Source organism: Emydura macquarii, unplaced genomic scaffold, assembly GCF_026122565.2.
Source record: "Emydura macquarii macquarii isolate MOO-44397 ecotype Brisbane River unplaced genomic scaffold, CSIRO-AGI_Emac_v2 contig_3530, whole genome shotgun sequence".
In the NCBI taxonomy this organism is placed as follows: domain Eukaryota; kingdom Metazoa; phylum Chordata; order Testudines; family Chelidae; genus Emydura; species Emydura macquarii.
This window is the reverse complement of record NW_027133667.1, coordinates 10,329,903-10,341,262: the sequence shown is the minus strand read 5'-3', so window position 1 is coordinate 10,341,262 and position 11,360 is coordinate 10,329,903. Positions and strand designations below refer to the sequence as shown.

Below are 11,360 nucleotides of genomic sequence, written 5' to 3'. Positions count from 1 at the left end.
AGAGTTTAAAAAAAAAAAAGCACCAGCCACAGGCATTAATTAATACAACTTTTATATGGCTGTTTCTATAAATAATCATAAAAGTTTGCAAAACAATGGATTTGCAGCCAGGTACTAACTGAGAGATAGGGTGGAATTTAGAGGTTGAAATGGACATTAGGCCAAATTCATCCCTGGTTAACTCCAGTGATATTTTATGGTCCAGCTATTCACATAACTCTACATTACATGGTTTCTTGGACCTTCTTCTGAAGCATCCATAATGACTAATGTCATTAACAGGATGCTAGTCTAGTTGGTCCATTGCTCTGAATTGGTATGGCAAATCTTTTTTTCCAATGGTTACACAGGGATGAATTTGTTCTTCCAAAAGATCAATAATGTCTGGACCTTTAGCTGTATTCTCCATGTTATGTGAACTGTTGTGACATGGGAAAGAGTTATATCATGGTCTTTCTGTGAGCATTATCTCTTTGGCCCTGTCTCTACTGGCCACAGAAACCATGTGCAACTTCAGATTTCTATAGCACCATCCATCCGAGTCTCTCAAAATTCTGTATAAACATTAGCAAATGTAACCTTACAACACACCTGTGAGATAGGGAAATATTATCCCCCCTGATTTACAGTGGGAAACTGAGCCACAGAGAGGTTAAGGTCTCAATCAGTCAATGGCAGAGGCAGGAACAGAACCCAGATTTCCTGCACCCCGTTCCTGGGCTGTAGCCATCAGCTCATGTGCCCACAATGGGTACCATGCTACAGCAACACCCAGCAAAGTCACAGCTTCACGAGGGCTAAACTGCTATTTTAGACAGAGCTCAGGAATTTTTAACCACCATATCATGAGACCCTGCTTGGAAGATCTGCCTGACACAGTAGTAAAAATACTTGTGTCTAATAGGAGCCCATCTGAGCCCCTACCCCATAGGTGTCATTGGCACAGCTTCACTGTTGCTGGCAGTTGCTGTAACATAGATACTAATTTTTCTAGTGTGGACAAGGCCCTACAAGACTCTTTCCAAACCAGTATACGGAACAGTTAGGCCTTTCAAGGCAGGCCAGAGGCACTGTCCTAGTATTGCTCTAGCAAAAACTATTTTTGAATACAGTGCTTCAGTATCAGTCCAGCAAACTATCTTGGGGCAGGGTTTAAAGGGACACTGCCAAGGCGCTTTCACACCCAGATATTCATCTGATTAATTCTGCTGTGAGATAGCATGAATGATAGAGACTTGATTGTGATCTCAACAGCAATGCAATGTATCAGCTGTGACCTACCCAAAGACTGTTTTCTCTGCTAGTGGTTCCCATCGTTCCTTTGTGCTGGGGGCATAGTCTTGCCAAAGTAGAATAAACTAAAATTAAATATTTCAATTTATTATTCAAAGCCTGAATGTTTAATCCGAAACAAGAATAAAAATATTTTATTAATCACAGACAACACACTATTTTACATTCATGTTCATAGTGGAATAAGGGCCCACCTTATTCAGCATTCCCAGTCAGATGGCAGGATCCTAATGAATCCAGAAGGGAAAGCAAATTAACACTGGACACCATCCCTTCACCTCTTGATCCTGGTATCTACAGAAGAGTGGGACTCGAACAGTTACCCTTATGGTCCCCTCCATGGCCCTCCAGTGTTCAGGGCTACCATGCAAAAAGTCAGCATTGTCTCAAATTTTAGTAACTTGGGTGGCATCTTACAGGATACCAGAAGTCCTATTTAAATTTTAAAATCACAGGCTTGATTCACCCTAGCTGAGTTGTGTATTGCCAAGTGAGCTTGCAACCACCTTCCCAAGGAAGAGCTAAAAGACTCATTTCCTGGAACACTTAAAACTAGGCTGAACAAAACGCTAGAAAAGTATTGTAGGGAACAGCCCTACATTGGCAGGGAGATGGACTGGATGATCTAATAGTCTTTACAATTTCTAACTTTATCATCCCATCCACTTTCAACTCCTTAACTTGTTGTCTTGACACCACCTCTTTTCATCTTCTCTGCACCCCCATTCCTTTCCATCCTTGCTTATCTGCTCCATTTCCTTTATCCTCAAACTCTCTTAAGTTCCTCTTCTTCAGCCTTCAGGTGCACTATCATACCCTCTATCCTGCCTGACTCTTCGAGTGGTAGAGAGGAGAGACTCCAATACTAGAAAATGTAGCATAAGGGCCAATTCTGCACTGGCCACATGATTGACTAGGAAGGCTATCCCATGGCCAAGCAAATCTCACACTCAAGAATTTTTTTCCTGATATTCAACCTAATTTTCCCTTTCTTAATTTCATCCCATTCTCCTTATTTATATACAACAGAAACACTACATAATTCTCCATTCAGATATACACTATGGCCATATCACCCCATAGCCATCACTTAGCCAAGCAATGAGTATTTAGCTCCTTTAATAATCTTCCCTCGAACGTCAGTTACTCCAACCTCCTGATAATACCTGTTGCTTTTCTTTTACTTCCTTCTAATTCGCCAATATCTTTCTGATAATAAGGTGCCTAGAACTAAACTCTGTGTCACAGTGGCTGGTACTGACTATGTCCCAACTCCAGTCCTACCTGAGCTCTATTGAGGGGGGATATTTCTTCTGTGCTCTTTGCTGTGATGCCTCTGTGAATGCAACTTAGAATTGCATTGGCCTTTTTTGCTGTCATGGTGCATTGCAAACTTAGCTCTAATTTGCTGTCCACACTCATTGCTAGGTCTCTTACAACTTCCCAGGTTTCTCCAGCCTGTTTTGAATATTTGTTTTGGATTGTTTTTCACTAGTTGTTCAGAATTCAATTTAATTTTTTCCATCTTGAATCTGTTTTTAATTATTTCCTTCTTGTGGTTCAGAGGTGCTTGGAAATTGTAGTGACTGAACACTGTAGAAATAACTATACATACAGTTATCAAATTAAACTTCTCCAGGTCCTTTTGTATTATTGTTCAGGTCTCAAGGGTATTTTCAATTAATCTTTCCACTGCATTCATTTGCTGCTTACTTGCCCTTCTAGATCACTACTGAAGGTTTTAAATAAAATGGGAGCTAACACAGATCACCAGCAGAATTCTCTTCCCAATGCAGTCCATTGCTGTTTCTTATCTTTTGTTTCAGTCTTTCCAATAGTTTTCAAAGCACCTGACAGTTCTCTTATCTAAACCAACTTGGATTAAATTGCATCCAGATTGTAAATGGCTGTATATGGATGAAGCAGTAAGGAAGAAAAGTCCCACACTTTGCACAGCGCCACACAAAATAGCCAAAAGAGTAAAAAAGTAAGAGCAAAAAAAAAATGTAAGTACATCAGAAGCAGGAAGCCTGCTAAACAATCATTGGGGCCGTTGGACAAGCAAGGTATTAAAGGAGCACTTGAGGAAGACAAGGCCACTGCAGAAAAACTACGTGAATTCTTTGCATCAGTCTTCACTGCAGAGGATGTGAGGGAGATTCCCACACCTGAGTAATTCTTTTTAGGTGACAAATCTGAAGAATTGTCCCAGACTGAGGTGTCATTAGAGGTGGTTTTGGAACAAATTGATAAATTAAACAGTAATAAGTCACCAAGACCAGATGGTATTCACCCAAGAATTCTGAAGGAACTCAAATATGAAATTGCAGAACTGTTAACTGTGGTATGTAACCTATCGCTTAAATTCGCCTCTGTACCAGTTGACTGGAGGATAGCTAATAAGACATCAATTTTTTTAAAAGTCTCCAGAGGCAATCCTGGCAATTACAATTATCAGACACACAGATGAACATGATTTGCTGGGGAAGAATCAACATGGCTTTTGTAAAAGGAAATCATGTCTCACCAATCTATTAGAATTCTTTGGCGGGGGGGTCAACAAATATGTGGACAAGAGTGATCCAGTGGATATAGTGTACTTAGACTTTCAGAAAGCCTTTGACAAGATCCCTCGCCAAAGGCTTTTAAGCAAAGTAAGCAGTCATGTAATAAGAGGGAAGGTCCTCTCATGGATCAGTATCTGGTTACAGGATAGGAAGCAAAGGGTAGGAATAAATGGTCAGTTTTCAGAATGGAGAGAGGTAAATAGTGGTGTTCCCCGGGGCTCTGTACCAGGACCAGTGCTGTTCAACATATTCATAAATGATCTGGAAAAAAGGGTAAACTGTGAGGTGGCAAAATTTGCAGATGATAGAAAATTACTCAAGATAGTTAAGTCCAAAGCAGGCTGCAAAGAGTTAGGAGTCTCACAAAACTGAGTGACTGAGCAACAAAATGCAGATGAAATTCAATGTTGATAAATGCAAAGTAATGCACGTTGGAATACATACAAAATGTCGAGGTCTAAATTAGCTGTTACCACTCAAGAAAGAGATCTTGGAGTCGTGGATAGTTCTCTGAAAACATCCATTCAGTGTGTAGCGGCAGTCAAAAAACCTAACAGAATGTTAGGAACCATTAGGAAGTGATAGATAACAAGACAGAAACTATCATAAGGCCTCTATATAAATCCCTGGAATGCCCACATCTTGAATACTGCATGCAGATCTGGTTGCCCCATATTTAAAAAAAAAAATATGGTCTGTGATGCAACCCTAAGCTCTGAATGTTCCTAGCCTCTGTTTGCTAGAAGCTGGGAGTGGACAACAGGGGATGGATCAATCGATGCTTTCCTGTTCTGTTCATTCCCTCTGAAGCACCTGGCATTGGCCACTGTTGGAAGACAGGATACTGGGCTAGATGGACCAATAAGGGACAGGAGGAGGTGGGGATCTGGCCCCTCTTTCTGCCTCCCTCCCCCATAAGCCAGAGTCGGACCTCTGTGTTAGGAGCAGGGATCAGTCTGCTACATTCTCATGCATGCAGCTCATTGCACACGCGTGTGCGCACACACCCCTCCTCCACACCCCCATACGTAAGAAGCATCCCTGAAAAGAGCATGTTTCTCTGAGACATTATCATCCCTGTCTTTTAGGGCAGTTGGGCTCTGCATTGCCTCTTGCTCAGGGCTAGAGCAGACATGACACAGTTTAGCCCTTTGAGAAAGACAGTATCAAAAGCATGACTAAAATCCAGATCTGATACATCTACAGCTTTCTCTGCATCCACTACATTTATAATTTCATCAAAAAGCAATCACATTTGGCAAGATTTATTCTTTATAAATCCATTCTGCTTTCATCTGAAATTGTGAATAATTCCCTTGCTTCATTTATACTGTATATTGTATTTTTACCTTGAAGGGACAGCAGGTGATCTTGTCTGCCTGAAAGTTGGCTTTTCTAAAATTCATATATTCATAAATTTGAATGTAAGAAGTGACCATCCTGACCATTTAGTCTGAGCTCCTGCATAACACAGACCAGAAAATTCTCACCCAGTAATTCCTGCATCATGACCATAATTTATGGTTGAGCTATAGCATATTTCCTAGAGACACGTTTACTCTTGATTTAAAGAATTCAACTGATGGAGACTCCACTAAATCTCTAAGTAAATTATTACTATGGTTAATTACTTACCCATCCTCATTAAAATTTTTGGTTGCTCATCACATATTTTAACCTCTAATCCTTGCATTATAGTTTTGTTTCTCTTTTCTGTCTTTGCTCTAGTTTTTTCTCTAATCCCACTACATGTATGAGCACTAATTCTGCAAACAGTACCACACCTACTCCGTGTCTAGTACTTTTTTTTTTTCGTCATTTTGTAGATGATTCCCTATGCATGTATATTTGAGAAATGCTTAGCTTTTTGTTGTGGCGTTACATGTTATGCTCCTAATGGCTACACTTTATATTAAGGTTTCATTTATAAATAGTTTGATGGGTTAATAAATTATTAATAGATGTTTTAATAGAAGCTTAATCCATTGTTATGCAGTCCAACTGGTCAATAGGTTGCTTCTAACCATCTTTTAACATTTTTACTAATGTGCTTGTAGCTATCTACTACTCCTGACTGCAATATGGTTATAACATCTAGTAATCTTTTATTAACCCTTTAAAATACATTTATAAATTAAACTTTAATGTGAAGTGTGACCCTCATAATAGTATGTAATTTGCTATCTACTGTTATCATCTACTACAATCATAGGTCTCTCTGGACTCACTTGTCAGTCTCCAGATACAAATTAGGGGGTGGCTATCTGGATAGCTTTTTTCCTGTACCAAGGTGTTGGACTTTATTAATAGTAAACACTCATATTCACAGATGTCAGAGCAGATTAAGTCTCCAGTATTTTCTTGGTTCTTCCTTGGTACCAATAGATATTATTTAGTTCTTTAGTCCAGGGGCATCTTAGCTATGGTTGTATCGTGCCCGCCTGGCACAAGGGGGTTCTGATTGAGACCTGTAGGTGCAATCCCAATACAAACAATAGGTAATAGCAGTCACCCTTTATACTAACCCAACAATATAACTGAGATCAGATTCTGACCCAGTTGTCTAAATTCACCTCTCATTGACACGTGTGCATCCCTTTTGACTTACTAGGGTCACATGCACAGGAATAATGAAGAACAGGATTTGGCTTGGTATATTGAGTACTTGAGAGAAAATGGAGGGAGAGGGTGGGACATAAAAGGAAATCAATAGAAATGGTCCCATGCAGAGATGAAAACATGCCAGGGCAATTTACAAACATCCTCTACAAGTGAGGAGCAAGTGCTGTTCAGCAGGGATCAACGGTCAGGCGGCTTTTTTTTAGAAGAGGTGATGTTGCCCCTTTAAAACAGGCTTGGAGAGAGCTTGTTCTGATCTCTGATTGGACAAGCTGAGGCCTGTCTTCAGAAATCAGAATAATCCTGGGTGATTTTATCTCATTCCACTTCCCTAAATCCGCTGCTGTTGCTGCTTTGCATGAGGATTAAAAGGCTGGCAGTGGATTACGTAGATGCTGTTGCTGGAGAGCTCTCTTAAATCTCTTCCATTCCTGCAGGGCACATAAACTAGACTGGACCCAGTGGTCCCCTTGGTAGCCACAGGGCTACTTCTCCCGAGTTTCCTCTCTCAGTAACTCCAGAATACTTTTTGCAAACTTTTATCTGCAGCTGTTGGGTGTGAGGCTGTGTGGTCCCACTGGAGCTTTTCTCTCTTTGGACAGGGACGGGGAGGAGTGATAGCACAGGGTGGCAGCAGCAGCATGCAGGCTTAAGTGTCCCCGGGACTCTGCTCCCCAACCCCACTTCAGAGCAGGACGCCATGTTGGGACCTGCCTGGACAGTTCTGGGACCTTCATAGAGTGGCAAAAGTGGCTGGGAATCTCTATGTCTATTCAGCTGGTCCTGTTGCTGATGGTTTTTGCCTGGAGGATGGTGCCAGGAGCCATCCTGTGGCTTTTCCTCTCACTCAGCTGCCTCCTGCCCTCCACTAAGTCCCAGACAAAGATACCGCTGGAAACGTAAGTGTTTCTCCCATGCCTCATACCCCTCTACCCACATACTCCTCTGCCCTCCTAAGACCCTCTGCTCTTCACCATCTACTTCCCTCTTCTGCGACTGGTGCCCCGTCCCCTCTGCCATTTACCATCCCTTTTCCCTCAGTGTTCCTTTGTCCCCTCCTGTAATCAGCATCAGTCCCTTCCCTTAAAGAGACAACCACCTCCCCACCTTTCAGACATGTCATTTGTCTGGAGGATGACAGAGTTTTAAAAAGAGTTTCTCTTTTTTGCATGAAATATTTCTTTGACTTGATTTTTTGCCCTAGATGCAAAATCTCGCTTAACCACCAGATCCAAGGCACAGTGGGAATCATTCCCATGCATCTGGGTTCACAAACAAGAAAATTATTGTTCCTAAAATATACAGTATAATCTAGTGGACTGGAACTCAGAAGATCCAAGTTACATTCTCAGCTCTGCCACCAGCCAGCTCAATGACTATGGGCAAGTCTTGTCTTTCCCTGTGCCTGTTTCCCCATCAGTACATTGGAGATAATGATACTGATGTCCTTTGTATAGTGCTTTGAGATCTGAAAATAAAAAATACTACATAAGAGCTAGGGGTTATTATTTATTGTAGACTCTAGTCCAATTCCTCAGCTCTGCTTGGTGCACCAGGAGTAGGAGCAGGCAAACATGGTATAGAGACAGTATACATTGCCCCTGGTCTCTGGGGCAGCCGGGAACCAGTTTGGTTGCTGGGACAAATCTGAGCAGCCTCAGAGGTGCACTTACTTTATGCTGGTTTATAACATCCCTCTGGGGCAGGGCTGTTGAACTGATGCTCTGTGAGATGTCTGAAGTAATTGAATGAAGATGTGTCATTCTGCCTATATCTATACATAAGATCCGAATTGTTTGATGCAAGGCTTACTGTTTCTAGTACTTCTATATATTACTGGTACAGTCTCCTTATGCTAGTTCTGTATGATGTTACTCCACAGGCTTACACAGCAATGACTATTATGCACATATGTGCAGTATATGTACGTACTGTACACACACATACATATTTTAGTGTATGGAGATATACCGGTCACATCACTTCTCTGTGCTTCCTTTCCCTATTTGTAAAATGGGGATTATGACACAAACCCTCCTTTATAAAATCCTGTGAAATCTGCAAGTGAAAAGCCGGTTAGAAGTGCAAAGTCTTAGTAGCATTATTGTGTTGTGTGTGCACTGCATTTGTGTGTAGGTGATCATAGGTGTATTTGTGCATGGACTTTTTGCACATGGGCTTTAGTATGTGCATAAAGACGTTTGCATGTGCTGTACTTGTGTGTGTGCCTGCATTTGTGGATATCGTCTTTGGGGAAAGGGGTGCATGTACCTCTCCTTAGAGTCATGGATGGCTAGCAACAGGCTGACACCATGCTAAAAAGTGAGTCCTGCACTGGTGATGAATCTTTCTTTGGCAGGTTGCCATGATACTAACGTCTGAATATACAGAGTTAAAAGTATTGGACTTTGTTAAGCTGATTTAAGCAACTTAAATACTTTAAGGTTAAAAATATGTTGGTGATATTGTGTGTAGAATTTTTTATGCTACAATTCACTTGAAAGGGAAGAGATTTGGATATTTCTGCATTGCTAGAAGGGTTTGACTCAGAGAGAAGAGAACACAGCCTGACTGGCAGTGATTATGTCTCAGGATGCTGTTTTGAGGGGAGGAAAACCTGCTTCTCATTTGATGGCTGAAAGAAATGACATTGTGCTGGAGAAACAGTTACATCAACTAAACTGATTTGAAAAAAGCTTATATCTCTTCCTGAGATCAAGAGGAGTGTTTTGCATTCAAACAGCTCCAGGCCTGTTGTTTCAAATAGACCCACAAACATTCCATCAGTGGAATCTTTCATGTATTTACCAAGAGGTCTATGCATTCATAGCCACTCTTGGGGGCTTAACCCCAGGCATCTCATGAAACTTTACCATGGACTTTATCTTGGTTGCAACATTAAATCTTCTTTCAATGTTGGTCATTGGGGTTTTGGAGATGGATGCAGAGGTTATGGAGCAGTGATTTCCCCCCTCTTCCCATCTCCCCCCAAACCTCTACTTCTGTGAAATTGTTTTTGCCTCAGTGTGAAACTGCCTTTGAATTATCCTAACCTGTGCATCTTATCATGTGTTTCCACTGATGAGGAATCCAAAGGGCCAGCTCTAAAAATTCAGCGGAAAAGAACCTTGCAAGGAAATAAGCTGTTCATTTGTGTGGGTGGAGAGAGAGGGGGCATGTAATACTTTGGGACTGATTAGAGTAAAAACAGCTTTATGCCTCCAGCAGTAAATATTGCACAGAAATACCTTTTAGCTTTGAAATCTATCATATTAGAAGACTTTGAAAAGGAAATCAGTTGAACCTTGTAGATTTCTATAGCACCTAAGCCGTTCATAATGAATGGGGCAAGCCTTTCCTCTCTGACGTTTTCTACTGATGCATACCTTTGAAGGGATTACAGGCAGGCAATCTGCAACCCAATCCTTTTCTCAGGCAGTTGCTTATAACCCACAGTGCTTCAACACCAAGCAAACACCTGTACAGTTTTGCACAACTTGTAACATATTCCTATAAAAGAAGGGACAGTTCTGCATATAAGCTGGGGTTGCGGGAACCATCACTCACAGAAGAAATTTCTGTGCACTCTGGTGAATATTAGTTTGGGTTTTTGTAATGACTGAGAGAAGAGGACAAAGACAACTACTTCAGATTCACCAAAAGATTCACCGAGCCCCCTAGCAGATGCCATGCTCCCGGCTTATGTGAAAAATAATTGTCCATTGGCTTTCTCGGTGCCCTTCTTGGGACCCCATTTATTTCTGACCCCTGTTTGCCTCCAAGAACCCCCCATTTACACTGATGTCTCCAGTTGCCTGACCCATGTCTCCCTTATAATTGTCCCTAATGTGTCTTCTCATGCTTTCTCATGGCTCATCTCTAATTTCTGACCTTCCATTGGTATCCCAGTAGTTCCCCATCTCTGATCCCATGACTCCCCCTTTCTGTCCCTGGGCTTCCTCCTAACTCGCAGGCCAGCACTGTCCTTCTCTTTGCCTGCAAGAAGTGTAGCCCTGCCAGCATTCCAAGTGCTACAAGTAGCCTCAAGAAACCCAATATAGAGGTAGCCAGTAGAGTTAGGGAGGCAGCTGTGGAGCAGTCAATAGAGATGCTGCTGTGCTGTGAACACAGCTGTGTCACAGTTGCCTGCCCATTGCCACAGTCCCAGGATATTGGCTGAGAGTCTGTAGCAGTATTTCCAACCCCAAGTATTCAAAAATCATGGGACTGGCTTAAAAATCATACTTTTAAAAAATAATTTTGGGTTCTTTTATTTGTTTCCTGGTGATCGAGCTTTTAGGATTCAAATTTTGAAGCTTTTCTCTTACAACCATCAGGGCTAGAAATGTTCTTTTCTTTTTAATGAAAGCTCTGAGATTCTCATGCTATCACATGATTCCAGGAGCTGTAGCTTTAAGAAAAAGCACCAAATATCACAAGACTTGATAAAATCAAGAGTGTTGGTAACACTGCTGCAGTTACCTGGGATGAATAGGCAACCTCCCAGAAACCCTACGTGTAGCTTTCCTATTATCATCATCATATGGATGTGTAAGCAGATTTTGTGAATGTTGGTAAATTTTCATGCCAACGTTAAATGGCTTGTAGAGGCAAGTTGTTAAATGAGCTGTTACATCGGGGCTATTGAGTTAAATATGGAGGAAAGGATAATCAGATCTCCTGCTTCAGGGCATAAGCTGATCACCACAAGAGTCGGGAAGGAATTTCTCCTCACCCCCATGTATTGCACAATAAGTCAAGTGGTGTTTTGGTTTTTTGGGGGGTGGATAGAGAGGGCTTTTCTCTTGCCAGAAGCAGGCTACTGGGCTTGTCAAAACAAGAGTCTGGCTGGGGAAGTGAACCCTACCTTCCTAGCAAATT

General features: G+C 41.6%; 1 protein-coding gene across 1 annotated transcript in view; it reads left to right on the top strand.

Annotated features, from left to right (window-relative positions):
* Positions 1-7,289: 7,289 nt before the first annotated feature.
* CACNA2D4 (calcium voltage-gated channel auxiliary subunit alpha2delta 4) overlaps positions 7,290-11,360 on the top strand; it is a 165,368-nt gene continuing 161,297 nt past the window's right edge. Inside the window, exon 1 of the mRNA XM_067536119.1 lies at positions 7,290-7,378. Within this exon, the coding sequence (XP_067392220.1) occupies positions 7,290-7,378 (89 nt within the window). The remainder of the gene's footprint in view (positions 7,379-11,360) is intronic.